The 23,472-nt window shown below is 39.4% G+C and overlaps 3 protein-coding genes across 3 annotated transcripts in view; 1 reads left to right on the plus strand and 2 right to left on the minus strand.

Annotated features, from left to right (window-relative positions):
- LOC309498471 (uncharacterized protein) overlaps window positions 1–23,472 on the plus strand; it is a 180,273-nt gene that overhangs the window by 34,493 nt on the left and 122,308 nt on the right. The gene's annotated exons all lie outside the window — the stretch shown is intronic.
- On the minus strand, window positions 3,352–10,926 carry LOC309497695 (E3 ubiquitin-protein ligase TRIM35-like). The gene is made up of 6 exons (XM_082168023.1): window positions 10,345–10,926; window positions 10,171–10,266; window positions 8,708–8,938; window positions 8,608–8,630; window positions 8,408–8,526; window positions 3,352–3,875 (listed from the first exon to the last, which is right to left on the minus strand). Exons 1-6 carry the CDS (start codon window positions 10,738–10,740, stop codon window positions 3,376–3,378), a joined length of 1,365 nt encoding a protein of 454 aa, XP_082024149.1. The 5' UTR covers window positions 10,741–10,926; the 3' UTR covers window positions 3,352–3,375.
- Window positions 11,856–15,415, minus strand: LOC309473871 (GTPase IMAP family member 8-like; the record flags this gene model as incomplete). The annotated part of the gene is made up of 2 exons (XM_082136106.1): window positions 14,722–15,415; window positions 11,856–12,802 (listed from the first exon to the last, which is right to left on the minus strand). The coding sequence occupies exons 1-2, from the start codon at window positions 15,377–15,379 to the stop codon at window positions 11,856–11,858; spliced, it is 1,605 nt and encodes a 534-aa protein (XP_081992232.1). The 5' UTR covers window positions 15,380–15,415.

Genomic DNA, 23,472 nt, shown 5'->3' on the forward strand with positions numbered 1-23,472 from the left:
CAAACGGTCTAAGAGTTATGGGCGATTTAGTACTTTTGGTTGCTGTAGCGCCACCTATGGGCCAATCGGGGTCATACTCTGATAGGTTGTCCCCAAATTGAGGCCTACCATCTGGCCAGGTTTCACGTCTCTAGGCCTTACGGTTTGTCCTGCACGATGCGTTTTACGAATCCTTACAATTACAATAGGGTTTCAGCATTTCATGCTTGAACCCCTAATAACACATTAACAGTTAAAACGGTGTCGTGTTAAGCAGGGTTGAGTCTGGTCAGGACCTGGATGGGAGACTCCTGAGAAACTAGGATGCTGTGGAAGAGGTGTTATTGAGGCCAGTAGGGGGCGCTGCTCACCCTGTGCTCTGTGTGGGTCCTAATGCTCCAGTATAGTTTAATAAGCACCGTCCTTCAGATAAGATGTTAAACCGAGGTCCTGACTCTCTGTGGTCATTAAAAATCCCATGAAACTTCTTGTAAAGTGTAGGGGTGTAACCCGGTGTCCTGACCAAAACCCTCCATTGACCCTTATCAATCATGGCCTTCTAATAATCCCTATAGTTCTATGTGTGCTGTCTGATTTAACCTTGCCACGCAGGTCGCACATGTGCACTAAATGCAATAATCAGTTGTTCCACAAGGTGGCAGCCTTGGCCCTCTGAAGATCTTAGTTTTCTTTATTTATTTAGGGTAAGAGGTTATTTAAAAGTCAGACTTCTTTTGGTTTTGTTACTTTCTTTTCTTTAGCGCCGCCCACGTCCCCTCTTCCTCTTTGTGGTATTGACCATCTTACAGAAATACTGTATATCCACTGTATATATTATTTATATTATTTACGTGTTTGTCTTGCTTCACTCTTGCCTATATAACCTTTTTTGTACTGAATAAAGGTATTGGCTTTTTGTACAGTTACAATTGGTGGTTCTCAGCACATAGATTATATATGTTTCTCTTTAATGTACATTTTAAATGTTAGAGCCCTGAATCCCTAGACTATCTTGGGGGTCGTAACAGAGAGCCTCAACTTTAGTTTAAAATAGGGATGCACGATATATCAGCCACCATATCAGTATCGGCTGATATATGTTCATTTTTGATGTTATCATTATCTGCCCGATAAGAAAATTTGGCCAATATATTAAAGCCAATAAATAAATACTGAATTATTTCCTATAGCCAAGACACTTCAGATGCGCAGTTCACCATGATGGTTTTGAATTGCTCTCCTATGCTGACACATAAAATAAACAAAAGAGATCTTGTTGCACGATAACTGGTGTCTTGTCCAGGGAATTGAACAACACGGTAAAAAGCATAATTTTCAAGTCTTGAAGTATTTCAAGTCCGAAGATTTCATATCGGTGCATCCCTAGATTAAAAGAGTTCAAAATATTTGTATTGGTCACAACATCTAAAAATAGAGCAAAATAGGGAGAAAAATAGAGCAGACACTAGACAAAGATGAAAAGATGTCAAGTGCATGTGTCGACCAAACCTGTGGAAGATTTTTATTAATCAGAATATAAATGATTAAAATATAATATAGCCATTGGTGTGAAGTTATTTTCCTACTATAATCATGTAGCTGACTGTGTGTAGAAGCCTGTAAGAGAATGTAATGTGTTTGCATAATATGGAGCCTCTCGCTCTGCCATTAAATCTATGGTAAGCTGTGTGTCTCGTTCTGCCATTATAGAATATTTGTAGGATGACTGGGGGCCTCTAATCTTAAATAGGTTGGGGTCTTTTGTTCTACTTTAAAAAAACAGACTGATTTCACACATTTAAAAATGGAAGAATTAATAAACAATAGTGTTGCAGTGTTTGAGAATGTATGTGATGTATTTACCCCCACTTGGAGGAGAGCTATAGGAAAACTGTATAAGACTGTGCTAGAACTGGTCCAGCAGTTGTTCTGCAGACCAACTCGGCTTAATTTCTTTGTAATAAAGTGTATCTTCTGGCATCAAATCCCCGTGACTTTAAGAGTGGTTTTTTCGAGGCGACAGTAGCCACCAAGCATGCTATCAAATGGAGTATACTTTGAAAGGCTGTGCGTTCCACTTGTACACATGCGCTAGCGTACGCCAGAGTTGCCAACTCTCGCGAGACAAATAAGCAACTGGAGCTTCAAAAACAAGCCCAAAACAAGCCCAATATTATTAGATATACTAATATATATATATATATATATATATATATATATATATATATAGTATAATATATTATAGTAGCCTATACATTCTTATACTTGTATAAGTAATTCATATATACTAATATATATAATATACATTCTTAATACAATATTATTAGATTATTTAGTTTCAGCATTGTCATTTATTATTTATTACCAATATCTCCGTTTTACACTACCTGCACATCGCTTTACTCTGATCACCAACCACTTGACGTATTCAGTCTTTAAGTTGTTTATCCTTTTCCCAGTCTTTGTTGTACTTTTTGCCATACTTGGACCACTTCGTTGAAGGCATTGTTTGTAGAAATTGAAATACATGTATGTGTATTTACGTCTATCATAGCTTGGATTACAGCGTCGCGTGCGCCTGCACGTTGAACGGGATTTTTCTCCAATGAGGGGGATAAGGGGGCGGATTCGGCGGAATGTTTTGACGAATTACGCCACAGCACTTATATGATTGCACTGATTGGCTATAGCTGTGTGCAGACAGTGTCAATCAATATATTGGAGATTGAGAAAACGGCAACCACGACCACAGATGTAAAGAAAACGAAGTTGCTTGTCAGATTTTCCTAACAAGCAAACATATTTTTTTAATAAGCCCAAAAAAACGCAACCCGCAACCCGTGCTGTTTTAACGTGACTTACTAAAAAAAAAAAAAGCCCAAAGTCACATATTATAAGCGGACTTGGCAACTATGGCGTATGCATAATAAAATCTGTTCATCAGCCACCAAGTGGTAGTTTTATGTAACAGCAGCGGCTCTGGACATGTGATTAAGAAGTCAGCTTTTTTCACCATTTAAAAAAAAATGTTTACATGCTTGCTAGTTTTTTTGGTTTTACAGTGAGGCGTTTATTCTGACCAATATTTGACGTCTGTCAGATGTTGGAGCTTGACATTAAACAAAATTTGGGTTTAGACAGTTGGAGTCCAACATCTTCCTGATGTTACATTGATATACTGTGCCTGCTGGGCTCATACTACACACATTCATACTTATAAGTACCTACTGAAAAGAGGATGCAAATTTGGACACTGCCACACTCAAAACACTGTCCCTTACCATTCACGTCATACCGTTATGTTTTACCTGCAGACATAACCAATCCTCATTCTATTACACATGATGACTGCAAAAGATGAAAACAGGAAGATCCAGACCGTAACAGGTGTAACGTTTATTGAATACTGACCGGAAAGATCCTCAGAGGGTAACGACTGCAGAAGAATGGAAAGACTGTGTGAATGAAGGTTGCTGTGAATGTGTGTAGATGTGTGTTAGTTACAGGATCAGAGAATGAAACCGTTCCTCTATCATAGTCCAGATTCACTCTCACACTCTTTAGCCTCTGTTTAACAAGAAAGCCATACTGTTCAAATGGTGATTTGAACTGATCATATCGCACACACCAGACATCAGTGTTAAAGAAAACGTTTCCCTTCCTCTGGTTTGATGCTGTAGTTACTCCAAGACTCCAGACTAAACTCTCTTTAACCTCCACATCCCAGCAGTGTGTTCCTGAGTTAAAACCCTCTGAACCCACAACACAGTCATAACAGTCAAATCTCTCTGGATTATCAGGAGGAAGTTGTTCGTTTCTTCTCCGTTTGACACTGGTCAGATCATCAGACAGGACGAGACGTGGATTTGCAGTGTTTGGATCCAGAATCACAGGAGCTGATGAGACACAATCAACAGATTATGAATAACGACACTCGTTCTGTTGAACAGACACATTGTCGGTGCTATTAGTTTCATAGTAATTTTTACCATCAGTGTTTTATGATGCATCACAGAAACTATAAACATTAAATATGTGATTCAGACATTTGTGTCCCATCAACAGAAACATCTCTCAGGTATGTAAGTATCACGGTTCCCTAAGAAGGAAACAAGACGCTGTGTATCGTGGTGTTGATGCAATGGGAATGCTCCTGCCTGTGCTGGTGTCTGAAACGTGTGAAATCACACCAATTCAATAGCCGACGAAAGGGTCAGGTGATGTAGCATGGTGCGTCAAGACCATAAAGGGGACCTGCGTCAAACGTCATCAGATTTGGATTGTCTGAAGGAAGATACACAGGTATGCTAAAGTATGGCAATGCAACACAGCGTCTCGTTCCCTTCTTAGGTAACCGGGTTACATATGTAACCTGAGACGTTCCCTTTAGAGCAGTGGTTCTCAACCTCTCCTGCAGGGACCCCCTGACAGGCCATGTTTCTGTTTTAACCCTGAAAAGGCACACCTGATTCAATTAATGAGTAGTTATTAGAGTAGGAAGAGTAGGACTTAGTCAATTAATCAATTTGTCAACTACTCATTAAGCCTTTAATTAATTGAATCAGGTGTGCCATTTCAGGGTTAAAACAGAAACTTGGCCTGTCAGGGGGTCCCAGCAGGAGAGGTTGAGAATCACTGCTTTAGAGGGAACAAAGTGCTAAGTCATGGTTTCGACGTTATGGGAGTGAAATACCCAATACGCCATACTGAAAGAATGCCTGCCCAACAAAGCTGTACCCAACCAAGCTCTTGCTGGGCATATAGGCCTGGAGATGTGTTTAGGTCAATTTTTTATGCCCTTCCCTCACTGACTTCCCTTGTTCACTCAGATGCTTATATCGCATGAGTGCCCACTACTGGTGAAACCCTTGCAAAACAACTGGAATGCCCGGCCTAAGACCTTGATCACTTGGAATCCAGTTTTGTCCTTTTTAATTTGTTTTACACAATTCTATAGGCCTGTATGTATGCTTGGGATGTTGGAGAAAATATAAAAAATTACACAAACGAAAATGATAACACTACAGTAAACTATAACTGTACAAAAACAGTCAGCTTAAGTATTATGCTGTTAAATATCAAAATAACTCCAAGTGTACATATTGAGTATACTCGCTACCTCAAGGGGTCGAGGGTATGTCCAAATAAACTTCCCTCACCCCCTTGACAAAGTTTAACACACTTCAAAATGGCTTTGGGGATTCCCCCGATGGAAAGTTCTTAGTGAAGTTTGCGATTGTATGTCTAAAAGTGTCCTTGCGGAGGGAGCTCTAGCATTCAGAACGGTCTCAACAACCTCAGTCGAGAGACCAGACTGTAGAAGTGGGCCCCCCTCGGGAAAAAACAGAGGGAATAGATTCTACAGAGGTGAACAGGTCCACTTCAGCTCTGCTGAATCGAGATGGGTCTGTCTGCGGACTGCAAGAGAGGGGAGTAACAGGAAGTGGGCGTAACTTGAAGTTGTCCAAATCACATAGAACCACACGATATGTCAAACTCAAAATGAGATGTTGTCGGCAAGATGCCAGCTCGTATAGAGACATTTAGTAATGTCGTAAGTTTAACATTTAAACCACATTATTAGATTACCCTTTGACTTTATGAATACACATAAATGACAGCTTGGAAATATATTAAAGGTTTTAATTAAATATTATTTCAAAAAAAAAATTCAGCACATGTAGTCAGAGGTACAGAAAAATAATAATAATTCAGCAAATAAGGAAATTGTTTTATTTATTTTAATCATGTTTGTTAAAAGTATGTTGAATGATGTTAGTTCATTTGTGCAACCATGTATTTGCTATAATGATGAAAATATTTGAAAACCAGTTAAAATCAAGTAGCCTAATGATGCAATCCTTAGTTTAAATCTTAACTTTTGAGTGTATGCAGAATTAAATGGATGTAAAATGATCATGTCACATGTGATATTTTATTTCATGTGACAGAAAAAAAAAAGACAGTAACACCAGTGACACACAATGAATTACCAATGACATACATAAGACCAAAGATCATTATTCTTCAATAATAAAAATAATAATATAATCATAAAGTTTTATTTTTTTATTTTTTTATTTGTTTTAGCACAATTCACACCCAGCGGTAATTCAGGAAAAAAATATCCGAATGCTCCACGTGAAACTTCGGTCTTCCGATCTTTTACCATCGTGTCAATTCTCAATTGATTTTGATTAATATGCGGGAGGGAGCGAGAGAGAGCCAGACAGTTTGAAGACGCGCACGCGCGCGACCGGGGATTTCTCTCTCTCTGCTCGTTCCTATCGTATGCACAGCAGTCGTCTACATTCTACATCATTTACCGATCAAATAAGGCAAGACAAAAAATCGCTTGTGAGAGAGACGCGTGAGTGACAGAGAGACGGAGGGAGAGCAAGGAAAGGAAATGCAGCTGAATGAATACGCTACGTGTTTTAAATAGCGAGCGTACTTTTTATTTATTTTTTTATAACGAAACGCAATATGTTGCGGCCGGTGTTGATTCTGTGGCGCACGGCACTATGTGTGGGAAACAGTTTGTTCTGTTTATGTTAAACTCGTGCAAGAGCGATTCAAAAGCATTCATAAGTGTCTGTTTGCTCTTATCGCTCTCGCGGTACTTTGATATCATACACCGACCGGTCTGTGCAGCGCAGCTTTAAGTCGAAAAAAACAGTGAGCAACTTGAAGTGGACGTAACTTGATATGACGTAACTTGAAGGGGCGTAACTTGAAGTGGGCTAACTTGAAATGACGTAATTTGAAGGGGCGTAACTTGAAGTCTTGCAGGATGCAGACAGATTCTATTGGCTGAATCTCCCCCCTGGGCCTCAGTGTCATGATCCTGCCTTCCTGTCTCTGATTTTCCCTGGTTTTGAGGCAGGATCATGACAGGCCCATGTTTTATGTGCAAGCACATGGCCATTTGTTTGGGCCATGTGCTTGTGTTGTCTCGTCACCTAGTCCCGCCCCCTTGTTATCCTCGTTTTGTCATTATTGCTTCACCTGTGTCACCCGTTTCCCTCATTAGTTTCTCCCTATTTAATCCCCTCATGTTTTCTGTCCTGTGTCGGTACATTGTCTAACTTAGTGTGAAACATTGCTTGTTATACCCTGTGAGTACTTTGTCAAAAGACCTGTTAATCAGTATTGTGAGTTTGTTTTCTGTCATCGTCAAGTCAGAGTCTAGTCTTTGTTTATTACTTTGTCTTAGTCTAAGTGACCTCTCCTCGTTCCTGTTTTGCCCCCTCGTGGGTTTTGTTTTCTGTTTTGTGTCCAAATAAACCTTGAGTGTCTGCACCTCGTCTGCGTTTGGGTTCTCTCCTTCAATCCCATGACACTCAGCCTATGTCTTGACAAGATCCCAGACAGCAATATAATGTCGGCCCAGATCTGGCCCACATTTGATACTCATGGATTCCACACAGCCCAGATGTGGGCCGGATCTGGGTCGACGCTATGGTGCTGTTTGGGATGTCTGCTCCCACATTCGAATGCCCAGGAATGTAAAATGCCGTCAATGAGAACAGTTTTCCCTAGGTTCAAAGCAAAGTCTGCTGCACCAGCCTCAACTGGGGGAGTGAAAGCAGCCCATCTTGGAGGTTTATATAAGAGACTACCACTGTGTTGTCCAGCAAAGCAGGTTCTTCTGTGCTGGTGAAGTCAAAATGTCATTAGTTGAACAGACATTCATCATTAAGTCACCATTTGAGGCACACTGGCAGAACCTCGGGAGAATATTTATATCAGCCAGTTCTCTGAGGAGTTTATTAAATGAGCCCACAAGATTCTGCATGATCTCTAGAGACTGTCAACTGTTCCTCCAGTGACACCATTATAAGGCACTTCAAATACGTGCTGATCGGGTTCCTTGAGTACACACTATTATATCAGAGGTTCTCCAGTGGTTTCAGTCTGAAGAACCCAGTCTCTTTTCATTTAAAAAAAATCATTATTAGAACAGCAGAACCTGATTTCACCAAGTGCAACATGTTTTGATCCTGGAACAACATTCCAATCAACCAATTAGATTTGAGGGACAAGTTTACAGTTTATGTCAAGTTTTGGCTTATAACCAGGGTTAGGTGGTTCTACATCAGTGTTATTCACCTATCATTACCCTCTGATTTTAGGGATAACTTATGGGTAGGATTAGGTTTAGAGGTGGGAATATGGTTAGGATTAAATTTTGGGACATGAATGTTGTTCCAGGATCAACAAAATATATTGACCCAGGAACACTTCTACCTCAGCAAAATCAGGATGTGCATAAGAACATAATTGAAAATATTTACTATCAGACCTAGTATGATCTTCCCTTACTACAAACCCTTAAATAATCTAGTATACATGTACTGTGTCATGAAAAACCATTAACTATCCACCCATCTGTATGTGTAACATTACAGATCTTCTCCAGACTTACTGTTTTGGACGATGTTCTGCACCTTCTTCCAGACTCTGAACGGCAGGTTGCCCAAGTATCGTGGCACATGAATCAAAGCTCCAGAAGCCATCTGTGGATCCGGCTGTGAGATCTGGACTCTGGAAGAACATTCAGGAGTCAGAACTGCAGTGGCTTTGGATCAGAACCAGAGAGACCAGAGACACCAGCAGATCACTCACCTTTCCATTGAGACTGGAAACTCCTGCAGAACAAACACACCATTTATCACCAAGAACTCAATCAATGAACCAATGATCAATCAATGATCTGAAATCAGACCTTCAGAAAGCAGACGTCATTGGCTTTCATCATCTCCTCCATGTCTTTGATTCTGTGTGAAAGAGCTGAGATGTGTGTGTTAATCTCCTCCAGCTTCTCCTTCATCATCTGCTTCTTCAGCTCCTCTTCCTCCCTCAGTGCAGTGACTGTAGCTTCTTCTTCATCTCTGAGAAACTGATGAAGCTTCTCAAACTGCTGTTTAATCTGACGCTCTGTGTGCTCAGCTTGAAACTGAAATCAAATCATATTCACATCAATCATCTCAAAGGCACAACTTATTCTGGAGCAGAATGAAGCGTGAGTGGCTAAATGTTGGTTAGTTAGCTACAACTTTAACTTTCTGAAGTACTTGTACTATAGCTGTAGATGTTCTGTCTTTGTAGGGTGAAAAATATCATCAGCCTCTCTTCACAAAGTGACAAAGTTTTAAATGGCTTATGAATAAGATACATTCATATGTAATATTTTGCTGGGTAGTAACTAATTACATGTAATATGGATTCCATAATCAGATTCCAAAAATGAAGTGCTAGTAATTAGATTATAATACTTTTTTAAATACTCGTAATCAGACTACTTTTATATTGATTACATGATTACATGTTGTGCTCACAATGGCTGTACATTATTAATAATTAATTGATTCATCAATTCATATCTTTCATATTTAAATTCCATTTATTCCAACTTTTTTTGTCAGCTGAACCTCTTTGACTTAATACGTTTACTTGAAGTACCCCCTGAGATTTTAAGTTAATACGTTAGGTTAATAATACAATTAATATTAATAGCTTTTCATTAAACTCACAAACCCCATGCAGTTCCATCACAAACCCCAGTCTAGGAAACCCTGGCGTAATGTTATGTTTAATTCACTTCATGTGGTTGATTACAATGAATGGAATATATGTATTTTCTTTCTCTTTGTATTTTTATATCAATATGGTACAAGATTATCCTATTCAAATCAACGTGGTTAACGAGTTAGGTGAAAACTGAAAAGTAATCTAAAAGTAATTAAAAAGTAGTCAGATTATGTTACCTTAAATGTGTAATGGATTAAGTTACTAACTAAAATTTTTTGTCATACAAATTGTAGTTGGTTACTGATTCCAAATTACAAGTAATCTACCCAGCACTGTTGAAAGCATAACAACTGAACCTTTAAGGAACATCAGTCAATAAAGCATTTTTATTAACTCTATGAACATTATAACTAAAACATTGCAACCATGTCTGAATGAAAATGCATAATTTTCATATTAAACAGAATTATGTGCTGCTGGTGTTTTAGACATTATTGGTCATTTAGTGTTTCTGTGAACAGGGTTTGAATAAAAAGTCTCTAAAGTTACTTATAATTATAAACTAATATTAAAATATTGATGACACTTGTACATATGAATGTCTTCAAATTGTGTACGTACAAGTGTCATCAATATTTTTCATCCATCAATCCTCACCTTGATGTGTTGAACTGTTTCCTCAAACTCTCCTTTAATGTTTTCATTGTGTTTAAGTTTCTCTTGTAAGGACTTCAGTGCTGTATTGAGCTCTTCCTAGAATTTAAAGAGAAAATCTATAAGACACCAGATATTTCTCTAATGTGTTCAAATCCTTGAATAAATCTTTCTTACCTTATATGATGAAACCGCTTCACTGATTGGTCTGACTTTATGATTGTCATGTTTCTGTGAATCAAAACACACTAAACACACAGGCTGTTTATCCTCCAGACAGAAGAGTTTGAGTTTCTCACTGTGTAAACTGCAGATCTCCTCAGATCCTGATGAACGCCTCTCCTTTCTCTCCTTCAGGAACGACTCGCACAAGTTTTTTAACGCCAGATTGAACGGAGGTTCATCGCTTGAGGATCTTCTCCTGCAGAAAGGACACTCCTGAGTTTTCTTGGTTCTCCAGAACTGTTGAAGACACTCTTTACAGACACTGTGACTACATGATAAAAAAACAGGATCCTTGAAGATTTCATGACACACGGGACAAATATAATCATCTTCAGCTGCTGAAGCCATTTTCACTATTTGAGCTCCAGCAATCTAAACTTTACTTCACTTTCTGAATGATGTTGCAAAAATTAATAACCAGAGAATCACAAATATCTTCTTGAAAGTGTTTTTTCTTCATTCTCCACTGATCACTGAATATTTTTTTATTTTTTTTGAGAGTGAGTTTGACAGAAAGGAGAAATAATGAGTCAGACTCTTCCTGGTCAGTGTTGTAAGAGGGTGGAGTTTATTATTAACTTTGGTTATGTTGTGAATTAGGTCAGACTGCACCTTCAGGTTAAAGTTTAACAAAATGTGAAGCATTGACTCAAGTAGTGTATAATGCTCAGATCAAACTCAAATAAACACATGAGAGAACACAAATATTGATAATAAAAAAGACACTAAAAAGACAGTATAGTTACGTTTGATCACTTAAAATCACATTATTTTATTTCATTATAATGAAACAGCAGTAAGTGCTGAATTATTACTTATACAGGCCACTTTATTTTACTCATTCCTTTCTAAAAACAGCACTTGAAATGCCACATAAACATAAAAAACAATCAAAAACTGGCCTATGTACACGAGTCCGGGTCACCAGCACAGCAGCGCCGTCAAAATATCAAGGTAATTTAGATTTTTCATGTCATAAGCCCTTTTAGATTATTCTTATTTGAGCAAAATACTACAGAATAAGCCTTTACTGCATATGTATCAAAGGTGGCATACATATACAGTACACATATACAGTATGTATGTATATGTGGCCAAAATCTTGGCATAAACATACAAAAACAGGAACCATCTGAAAGATATCTTTCAAACAATATCTTTCAGTATGACAGAAACACCTGAAAACTGTTAATCAGTTGCTCTTTTATTTGCAACTGCAAAGACGCAACTTTTTCCAGATTTAAAGACCCTCATTCAGCTATTAATTTCAGTTTTATAGTTGAATCAAATTAGTTTTATAATGAATGGACTTTACACAGTAATTGAACTGAATCAAAATGACTCGAATCTGAATTTGGTCAAGTATGGTCAAGTAACCTACAATGGACTACTTGAGATGGATTGACCTCCTAGCACATTATACTCATGATTTGTTTACTGAATCACACACAACTTCTGTTTGGCTAATGTCCCTTCCTACGACTGATTCCTATGCTCTGAGCCTCCTTTATGGCACTCGCTCTCTCCTCATCGGTCACTCTTATCTTCCCTGTTAACTGGGCTAGATCTGATATGTATAAATCAGGAATAATATACAGGCTTGTTTTGAAAATGTCAGAAAAAGATTGCTTAGCTTCTCGTCGTGACTCTTTTACTAAACGCCAGTATATTTTCTGCCATTCTGTCTGAGTGAGCCGTTTGTGCTCCCGTTTGTGTTGATTAATTTTCTCATCTAGTTTCTGCTTCTGAATCTCCTGAATGTGTTTCTCTGCTTCATCAAACATGTCATTAGTGAAGTGTGTCCCTCCATTTTCTTCCACCATCTTCTCTATTTTACTGAGCAGATCTTTAAACTGTGGGAAACTGGCAGACTTGTTGTCTAGAAAGAAGGACCTGTTTCCACAACTGTCAACAAGGTTTTTAAGATCTTGATCACCATTCTGTAGAAACTCTTCAATGGTTTTATTTTCCTCCTCTAACTGATCTTTATGGGTGAAGAGGATCATGGTGTATTTTTCTATGTGTTCTCCAAACACTTCTTTGAGCGTTATTGTGTTTTTCTCCTCCTCAGTGAATCGACCCGCTTTTATGATGATAATAAAAGCATGTGGCCCAGGAGAGGATAATGTTACACATTTAACTATTTCAGTAATAACCTCCTTTTCATCAAGTTCAGTATCATAAAGTCCAGGTGTGTCGATCACTGAGATCTCTTTACTTAACCTCACTGTAGTTTCTGACTGACACTGTTTCGTCTGAGACTTTGAACTGATGGAGGATTGAAACACGTTTTTGCCGATGATGGTGTTTCCAGTGGCACTTTTCCCACATCCAGTTTTTCCCAGCAGAACCAGCCTGATCTGGTCTTTCCTCGCAGGAATCTGATGCTCATGTAAAACTTCACCGCAAACTACAACACAACAATTTCACTCATCTCATTATTGTGATATTATAATTCTAAAACATCCTCTTTTCTTTTAAGAACATTGATTGATTTACATAAAAGGCAGGGTTCCTCAAATCCGGTCCTGGAGAGTTCAGTTACATCCTTTATCAAACACACCGGTGAGTTTGATCAGGGTTTGATCTAAACTCTGCAGTAAGTGGGCTTCTGGACATGAGGAATCCTAATGTAAGGCATTAACAGATGCTTTAAATCAGTGGGTTTCAAGCCTGTCCCGGAGGACTGCATATTTTGTTTGTTTGCCTTACCTAGCACACTTGATTCAACTCATCAGCTCATTAGTAGAGACTGCGAGACCTAAAGTGAGTGTGGCAGATAAGGGAGGTCCTCCAGGACAGGTTTAATAAAGGCACAATGTGTAATTTTCACCACTAGAGGTCACCTATTCAAAACAAAGGTGTGGCCGTGAATGAGCGTGGCATCAGGAGAGTTGTCGTCTTCACCTCCACAGCTGATGGAAAGGAATCCGACGAGGAAGAAATCATGTTCATGGATGAGCTAATATATTAAAGTTTTACTAACGTTACAGTAGTGAAGTAGGGGTGTTACGGCTCTCTCTAAAAAAAAAAAAAATCGAACCGTACCATTCTCCACCCCTGGTTCGGCACGCACTTGCACCGCGGTTCATCTCAAATCTGATGACGCATCTATCATATGGTTTGTTGGTAAAACAGAGAGTTTCTCTAATGTATGTCGATGGGTGCACATGCTGGCTCCTCAATAATAAATTACAAAAGTCATAATAAAAAAAAAAGGTGGACAAAACTAAACTCTTTGTAAACTTTGTTCAATAAAAGTGTTGTATGCTCTAATATGAGCAGTCATTTACGCTGTCATATCCCGGGTGTTGATAGCGTGCGAGTTAAGGTGAGACCTGAACAATACACGTTGCTATCAGTGATTAAACTAAACTCATTTAAGCTTTGCCAATTTGAACATTTGAGCGCAAGACGCGAAAGAGAACTTGCGCACGCTGTGAGAATATTTGTGTGTGTGTGTGTGTGTGTGTGTGTGTGTGTGTGTGTGTGTGTGTGCACGCATCCGAAGCGCACACACGTCTCAGACAGCACGCAAATACTGAGTTCTCTTTCAAGTCTTACGCTTGAATGGACAAATTCACACAAAAATTTTGTTCCGACTTGATGAGTATCCTAGCAGACTTAGTCTGTTATGTCTTAAGTAAACTTATACAGTCGAGAAAGATAACGTGTGTATACATGTGTATCAGTATCAGTGTACTGAATCTGTGCAATTTGTCTTAAAGGGACAGTAATATTCCTAATATTCCTGCTGTCTGTTTTTAATGTTAATCAAACAACAAAAGACATGGAAATCAGTCACTGCTCTTGATTGAATAGCTTTTGTAACTTTAATAACAATTAATCTTTAATTCAACAGTCCAATATGCAATGTTATTTTACATTTGATTATGTGAAGTTGAAAGTTAAGTTATAACATTATGAGTGCGTTCATTTGGTGGCTGCTATGAGAGACTTTGCAGTAATCTAGATCAATATTAGTAAAACTGGAAATCGAGGGTAACGCGGATATGACGTCATTGACAGGCGATGCAATGACACGGTCTTGTGTCCTGGTTAAAATTTATGATTTCTTTGGATTTAAACATTGTTGGAAACATTTGGGATAACGTAAGTACATAAGTCAACAAAACATAGAACATAGTTCTAGTCTTTTTTTGGGATATTTTAATTTAAAAATCTTACATGTTGTGCCTTTAAAAAACCATTGCTTTAAATAATAATAGCTCATAAATATCACTGCTTTACATTTAGTAAACAGGTAAGCCTAACACATCATGTATCACTGAAGTAATTTATAATGACAAAAATATAAAATAAACTCACACAGGACACCAGGATCATCCATGCTTGAACTTCTCCTCATTCGTTCCATGGGAAATTTCCTTCTGTTCTCCATCATTATTTGTTCAATCTTCTGCAGTAGTTCTTGTCTCTGACCATCTGATTTACTCCTGTTATTGAAACAGTGAAACCTTCCTCCACATTCCCTCACCAGTCGCTGGAGATCCACATGGTTTTCCAGATATTCATCAATGGTCTGCGGTTCATCCAGATCCTCCAGATCATCCTCACGAGTGAACAGAATCATGATGCACTTCTGAACTTCAGGACCAAATAAACCTTTAATGTAATCCAGGATCTCTTCCTCATTTTCTACAGGTTCCTCTAGAGGAACGGTGAGCAGAACTGCACTGAGACCTTCTGAACATCGAGAGACCAGTTGCTCCTTCATCATCTCCAGCTTATCTTTATTTAGATCTGGATCCAGTAGATCTGGACAATCAATCACAGCAACCTGCTTCTCTCCGATCTGTGTTTTATCCTCACAAACTTCAGACTCATGTTTCTTCTTATGTTTGTGCACTTTAAACTTCTTTTCTCCCAGTATAGTGTTTCCAGATGAGCTTTTTCCAGAACCCTTCCTGCCCATCAGAAAAATAAGGATCTCTGGATCATCTGGACTGGAGCTGATCTCTGACATCCCTGAAAGAGACAGAAAATATGGAGTATGAATGTAAAACAAGGTCAAGTAAAGTGTATTGTATCGTCTGAAGAATGACAGACAAGGGAGGCTCCGTACACAAACACACCAGCCTAAGAGAATCGGTCTTGAGAATCGAGAGTTTGGAATCGATTCCATCAAGGTGAATCAACTTCTCATTTAGAACCTTTTTCATTTCAACAAAGCGTATTATTTAATTTGCTTCTCGCTTGCTAATCGTGATTAGAAGTCTGATTCAATGTCCACAAAAGCTTATTTCGGCTAGTCCGTTTCAGTGAACCAGATAAATAAAAAAACTATTCAGCGCTGCACAGACTTAAGAGCTACTTGCTATAGTAAAAAACGCAAATTCCACATGCATCTGATTGACAGATAAACCACAAAGATAAGAGCTTATATCAGTGTTTTTGTTAAAGGAGCTATGTGTAGGTTTTTACTTAAAAAAATCGTTAAGATAGAGTTTTCATTTGTACATGTATGAGCCAACCATGATGTAATAAAAATAATGACACCTTGACTGTCCACCACGGTTGCCTCTATCAGCCTGTAGGCTCAATTGTGTGTGGAGGAGTCGGGCCCGAATCAGCGCGAAAATTCACAAAATGTGACGTCATGCGCGTTCTCGTCTACTTGGGCTTACATCCGTACGACACGGCAGCCATTATTAGTAAGCAGCGGCAATCGGTAGTGTTTTCAAATGGTGTTTTCTTACCTCAAACATTATGCTGGTGAATCTCGATGAGCCTTCAGTGGTTGTTGCGGCAACCCTGGTTGATGTGGTCGTACGAGCGTGTGCGCACCGAGAACAAGAATGAGACTGCCTGCAGTTCCTCTAACGGCCACTGGTGTTAGTAACTGTTAGAAATTTCAGAACCTACGCAATGCTCCTTTTATGTTCTGGGCTGCGTTTTCCAAAACCTTCTTAATGCTACGACGTTAATACGTGTTTCCTGAAACGTTCTTAGTTAGCTTTACCTTATCACTGTTGTAGGTCTATACCAAGCGGCAACATTCTAATCTGAAAAATGAAGCCTACCCGGAAGTGCGAAAAACTGCAATACATCGAAAATCCGCTAGGGGAAGGTCCCAAAAGGGAGCAAATGTCCATACACCCCCATGTTAAAATGTCCGTTTTCACAGCATAAATTCATGTTTTTACAGGTTGGTCCCATGGACTTTTATTGTATTTTTCGATAGGTTCCGAGTGCCTGACAACTGTGAGGGGGGTGAATTTTTTTCTAACTCGTTAGTTTAGATCGTATTTAGATATAAAATGTATGACAAATAAGGGCGCGATTGACAGCTTGATTGACAGCTGACAACGAGCATAGGCTGCGCCGAGTGGAATTCCTGAAATTTGACGTCTCGGCCATGATCTGACACAACACATCATACCTGTAAGTTATCCTTTCTGAACATTTGTATTGAAATATGGCGCCGCCCATACCCCCCATAAACGGCCTCAAAACCGTTCTTCAGAAGTCGTGTCACGGTGTGACAAAAATTAGAGAAAAGACTAAAGTCCTTGTGATGCAGTGTTGTTGTGGAGACCTCCAGTGGACACCCGTCTCTATTGCACTGCGAATCTGTTGCCATGGCAGCAAGGCCAATTGCCCGATTGACAGCAGGTGTGGAGTAATTACAGAGAGTGTTGTGAGAGGGACACGTATTGAGATGGGGTTTTAAAAATAGAGAGGAAGCAGACTGCCGGGTGGTTCTCCTCCCCGCCTGGGGGTTCTCCTCCCGTGAGATACTGTGTTTTTGTCGACGGGTTGTTCTTTTATTGAGGCTGGGCTATGAAGTGGGCGAAGATCGAAGTTGAGAAGTAGAGAGAAGAGAGTGAAGTATTTGTCAGCGAAAACCCAAGGAATATCGTCAGCAGTGGGAAAGACGCAAAGTGATGAGTATTGGATCTGTTGTTTATATGCACTAACACTGAAGTGGTGTTGAGAGTTTGGAAAGTGTGCGGCACGAGTGAATTAGTACACCGAGTGAATTGTTGATCTGTCTCCAACTTTTGTCCGCTCCTCGCTGAATGTGACGATCGCTGCACCCGTCTTCTGCTGTCTCCGGAGAGAAGTTGAGCCCTTGCGAGAGACGAGAGTCGATCAGGTGGGAGAAAGACCGGTGGGTGAGTGCTGGCCCGAATGCACGTGTGCGAGTGGAATGCAGTGCCTGAAGTGACGATTCACACGGTTTGTGTTATGGAGTGAAGTTCATCGTGTGGAGAAGCAATAGTAGTCTGCTGTGCACTCTCTCCTTACAGTCTTTCACCCGCTGTCTCCAAGGAAGGTTTTGATATGTCGAGTGCCCAACTTACCATTTTGAGACAGCCCGGCTCTGTTAATGCTGAATGTTTTATATGCTGTTGAACTGTTAAACCCTGCTACATTGTTACAGTGTACAGCTGAAGCGGAGTGTCTCGCTTAAAGCATCCTCTCTGCCTGGTGGTCTCCACACGCTCCTATCGAAAGCCGCTGCCCTGTTCAGAAAGAGAGAAGGTATTTCAACTGAATGTTTCATATGCTGTTGAATAGTTAAACCCTGCTACCTGGTTACAGCGCACAGCCGAAGTGGAGTGTCTCGCTCAAAGTGTCCTCCCCGCCTGGTGGTCTCCACATGCCCTATTGAAGGCCTCTGCCCTGTTCAGAAAGAGAGAAGGTATCATTGTCGAGTGCTTGTATACCATTGAACCCTGTTGTATTGTTGCAGTACACAGTCGAAGGGGAGCGTCTCGCTCAAAGTGTTCTTCCGTCTGGTGGTCCCCACATGCCCCATTGAAGGCCTCCGCCTTGTTCAGAAAGAGAGAAGGTATTTCAACTGAATGTTTCATATGCTGTTGAATAGTTAAATCCTGCTACCTGGTTACAGCGCACAGCCGAAGTGGAGTGTCTTGCTCAAAGTGTCCTCCCCGCCTGGTGGTCTCCACATGCCCTATTGAAGGCCTCTGCCCTGTTCAGAAAGAGAGAAGGTATCACTGTCGAGTGCTTGTATACTGTTGAACCGTTGAACCCTGTTGTATTGTTGCAGTACACAGCCGAAGGGAGCGTTTCGCTCCAAGTGTTCGTCCGCCTGGTGGTCTCCACATGCCCCAGTGAAGGCCTCCGCCCTGTTCAGAAAGAGAGAAGCCCTCCATGCCTACGTTGCAAGCCGCTGCCCCTGTTGAGAAGGAAAAGGAATAGCTGCGGCACGTGCCTCGAATCGAAGTGTCTTCCTGTTGTCCAAGGTTCCAGTCCGAATGGGGTCCGAATAACCACGACTTCCTCTTGAGTCCTGTAAAGAGTACTTACCCAGTGACCTACCTAGACGGTGTGAGTTTCCCGCTGATCCCTCTCCAACGAGTTGCAGGGCCGCCAATATCGTTCTCCCCTCTACGGTCCAGGGGGCCATCGAATTCCCTCTGGTGACAAGAAGAAGATTTTAATTAGGAACTTTCAAATTACTGCTCTTAACTTAATAAAGAAACCTGTTATTCCTTTATTCCCTTGTCTGTCTGGTCCTTGACACGTTCCTCGAGGTGGTACCCGGTTTCCAGGGGTGGGTGCAGTCTGGTTCGGCCCACCCCGACCTGTGACAGTCGCTTTGTCCATATTTTTTACAGTCTATGGTCTATACGAGTATAATTCTGAAGTTGTAATACACTCAGACAGTGTTCAGTTAGGCTAATTCAAGTGTTTTCATGCAAAGAATAAAATTGTCATTACACTGATTGTTGTTATATTTTTAATTATATTATCCAAAGGTACATCAGCTGGCAAACCATTATAGGCTTAATAGTCTATTTAAAGGGAATGATTGTGGTGGGGAGTTTGCTCAAATTAAGAGATTCAAAATTCACTGTTGAAATCCTTTTTGATCCGAGCACCGTACGTAAGATGTACACTTTTATTACTGAAATGCTGGAAAGTAGGCTATTTACAAGAACAATATTTCATTGCAGCTCGACCTCAGCGAACAAAATGGGAAAGAGAAGAAAGCACGTAAAAAAATTGAAATGGTTATTATGGCAGCAATATATAATACAACTTTAAATTATGTAGGCTAGGCTATTATAGTTTGGATAATTTTTTATATCCTAATAAATGCAATTTCAACTATTTCTGAAGTGCTTCTTTAATAAAGAACACCGCTTCCTCACATAACGCAGTGAAGCAGCCCCTGCACGAGAGAATAATTGATTCTCGAGCCATCGATATCAACCAATTCAGCACCATCGCCACGGACAGCACCGGGTAACGTCGCACGTAAGAAGGTATATCTTAAGCAGCTTCCTAAGGTATGGTTTGGGGAACACGCCTAGCAATGGTATACCTTTAGTTAAGTTATACCGTAAGAGTCTTCGTAACACACTAATAGACAACGTTATCGGGAAACGTAGCCCAGGTTATTTTATTTCAGTGTAGAGTTTAATTCTGTGCAAAGCATACAGTTAAAGTAAACTGTGCACATGTATTTAAAGTAAACTGTGCACATGTATTTTTAGACACTTCATCTTGTTCCATCCAAGCAATAAATGCATGTCCACAAATAAGCCTTTGAGTTATGAGCTATGACCCATTTCAGGGGCAATGGAGCCAAAATTACAATTTCAAATCAATCAGAGCTATAGAAATGTATCTTCATTTTACAAATAAAGCTTTATATTACGAGAAGGCAACTTTCTACAACCTTTATCTCATGGCAAGATTGGGATCCTGCAATGTAAATAAAAAACAAGAATTGAAAACAACAGTGAGGAATCGATTCTTGGAATCGACTTCCTTCGAATTCAGAGCTAGGAATAGGATTCAGACTCGATTCCTCTCCCGCTGACCTTTTCCGAACTTACCGCATTATCCCTATTACTGCCAGATCAAAATAACACAGCAATTTCACAACAAAGAGTCTGTGCGCTACAGTAGCCTATTTAACACAAGATTAAGAGAAAAAATAAAACCTTAGTCTGCTACAAACATAGAAGACACACAACAGTAAATTATTTTCAGAGCACTCAGTTAAAATACTATCTGAAAAAAGTCTGAAAACACTAAGAAATGTGTGCATAAAAAATAAAATAAAAAAAAACTATGCCACTGTTCATCAAGGTTCAAGAATCAAATACGGTATTACACATGAAAATTATTATTACTGCTTAAAATTAAATAGTTTTAAAGTCTGATTAGGACAAAAACTCGGATTAACAGTAGCCTACATTTATGGCGTACCATATTGTCCCCATGTCACGTGATTCAAGGGGCGTCGCTTTACCTATACTGAAAATTACAGCGAAGTATTATCATCAGTATAGCATTACTGGAAAAATCATTGTATGAATGGAAATTACCTTGTACCACTCTGGTATTTTTATTTTTATTTTTTTTTTGACAATATTTATAATGCAATAATGTCATGAGAGTTTTATTGGCTGTTTAGAACAAAACGGAATGCCAGATTCGTAAATGAATCACTGTTGGTCAAAATTATTAAGGCATGGCAACTGCTGATGGATCTTAAAGATATAGTGGAGCTTGTTGTTTCACCCAAGTTTTCAGAGGACAGTCTTTGCTACCTGGAGACTAAAATATCTGACCATCGCAACCTTTTTACAGAAGTGTTTCCAAATGAAACATTTAAACCAAAACACCATTTTCTGGAACACTACCCAAGCCTGGTGTGGAGTTCTGGACAATGCGCTTTGAGGCAAAACACAGTTTCTTCAAGCGTGTTGTCCATAACGTGCACAATTTCATATTTTCAATTTCAACATATTGCAGACATTGTCCACCCAGCACTAACTTATGGTTGCACATGTCATGCAGTCTCCCAGCTTTTTCAAACAATCCATTCATGTTGACAAAGTAAAAGTTGTGAAGGTGTCCTCTCTAGAAAGAAAGGTGAAAACAGCTGTTGAGAAAAAATGTGCTTACCTTAACACTGTATCTCTTGCATCAAACACTGAATTGCATGGGACCTCATACTCCAAAGGTATGATGGTGTCTGTTGGACACTGTGGCAGCTTGCCAGAATTTGCAAAGATCCACTGCATTTTGTTAATTGACAGTGAGGCTTCTTTTGTGCTGGATAGATTTTCTTCTTGGTATGTTGAACATGTTCGTGCCTTTAAGGTTGAAGAACTTCCATACGAAGATCTGATTATTGCTGAGCTGAAGGATTTAAATGACTTCTACCCACTTGCAGCCTACAGTATCGGGGGAAATCTCATGGTGTCGCCTATAATGTTTTTTGTTACATTAAAGTTTGCATTTTTCCGATTGGGATTGCAAGCAGCATGAACAGTTAAGCAAGAGAATGTTAATCACTAAATGGTATATTTTGTTTCAGAAAAACACAATGTTGCTGTGAGTGATCGTGAATCCAGAGTGCATAAAAAAGCTGACACTCCCCAAAGTGCCATCATCAGTAGATGAGCTCAAATAAATTATTTGTGACAAACTGAAAATTGATCAAAACTTTGTGATCCAGTATGAGGACCCCGATTTTGGTGGTCAGCTTTGCAATTTAAGTAACGTAGAAGAACTTCCATCTGAAAAGGTCAGACTGAAGATTATCTGGGAAATGTTCAAAACTGCAGCAGTAGCAGAAGTGAAAGCACAGGGTCTGAGGCTGATTTTACCCTAGACACAGCAAGCATCTCATCCAATCTGTCCAGTCCATCTTCTTCCACAGTCAGGGAAGAGCGCTGGCCACGCGTTTTCCTAATTCCACATTTCTCCTATGATGTAGAGTTCAGACTGAGAAAAGCGAATGAAGTCTATGAAAAACAGAACACTTTGATGTTACACGAGACATCAAGATAGAAATACTGGAGAAGTTGGCAGAAACAATGTACTCCTTTAAAGCTTACCCAAGTGATTCTGTAATTGAGCAGGTGGCACTTGCGTAAGTTTCCAGACATCCATGTCTAAGAGAACTTGGCTGTGACATGGGATGCAAAGGCTGGAAGATGAGCTTAAAATTTAAAATGGGGAATTACAGACAAAAATTACGCAATGCTGGATGTAGTGATTTTGACAATAAAAGAGATGATGGTTCAAGAGTACGCTAGAAGAAACCAAGAAGATCGTAAATCAACTTCCTTCCAGACAATCCTGTTGGTTTAGATGATGCTGCATTGGAACATGAAAGGGAATAGCTTTAGATTGAAGTCAAGAAAAGGAACATGGATATGACAAAACTGAACACCAAAATGGAAACTGCATTCCCTCTCAGGAGAAAATAAATAGTCAATGAGCAACCCTTGGTCTCTGTCATCAAAGAAAGATGGCCTGGCCTCTTTTTGGAGGAGCAAGTATGTTACAATTTGTCTGTACATTATTTTGTCCTGATTGTATATAGATTTTATTGTTCACAGATTTTTATCCTTTCACTTCCTCAGGTTTGTACAGAGTTCCAAAGGATCACTTGTGTGGACCTTAAAATGGCTTTCATGACAGCTCTACATCAAAATGTATCGGGCAAAAAGTAAAGACCTTGGAGATGACATGAAAAGGATCCTGGACCATTTTGACGAGCAGGTATGATTTCTATACTTGCAATTTTTTTTTTTAATTAGGGGTTATATCTTTAAATCTTTTGTGAGAATTATTTAATATTTTTGAAAACCCAAAGATGCTATATATATATATATGGTTGTAAAGGAGTACAAAGAAGTTACTCTTTAGGCCATGAGAATATTGTTGCCTTTCCTAACAACATATCTTTGTGAGACTTCTTTCTCAGCCATGCTGGCAATAAAGACAAAATACAGGGCACGGCTTAATGTTGACGATGACTTGAGAGTTTGCTCATCCTTAATAACACCCAGAATTGATAAGCTCTACAATAAAAAAGACAGTCTCATCCTTCCCACTAACCCTTACGAAAAAGAAGTTTATTCAAGTGTTCTATAGTATACTTCTTTTAAACTAAAAATAAGAAAGTATACTTTCAGTCTACTTTTTATATACTTCTCAGAAATATACTTTATGTACTTCTCAGAAATATACTTCAAATTGCACTCAAGTATACTTGACTTATACTGACAGAAACGTCTAAGTACCCAGGTGAAAATAAAGTGTACTTAAGTGCACTAA

This window comes from Leuciscus leuciscus (genome assembly GCF_965113295.1).
Source record: "Leuciscus leuciscus genome assembly, chromosome: 1".
Classification (NCBI taxonomy): Eukaryota; Metazoa; Chordata; class Actinopteri; order Cypriniformes; family Leuciscidae; genus Leuciscus; species Leuciscus leuciscus.

Bases quoted from the DNA above. Each gene is read 5' to 3' on its own strand.
- LOC309497695 (XM_082168023.1), bottom strand. From the start codon at position 10,740: ATGGCTTCAGCAGCTGAAGATGATTATATTTGTCCCGTGTGTCATGAA. The intron at 8,939-10,170 runs GTGAGGATTGAT...ATTTGATTTCAG, and splicing joins AAACAGTTCAACACATCAAG to TTTCAAGCTGAGCACACAGA. The intron at 8,527-8,607 runs GTGAGTGATCTG...ATGTTCTTCCAG, and splicing joins TTTCCAGTCTCAATGGAAAG to AGTCCAGATCTCACAGCCGG.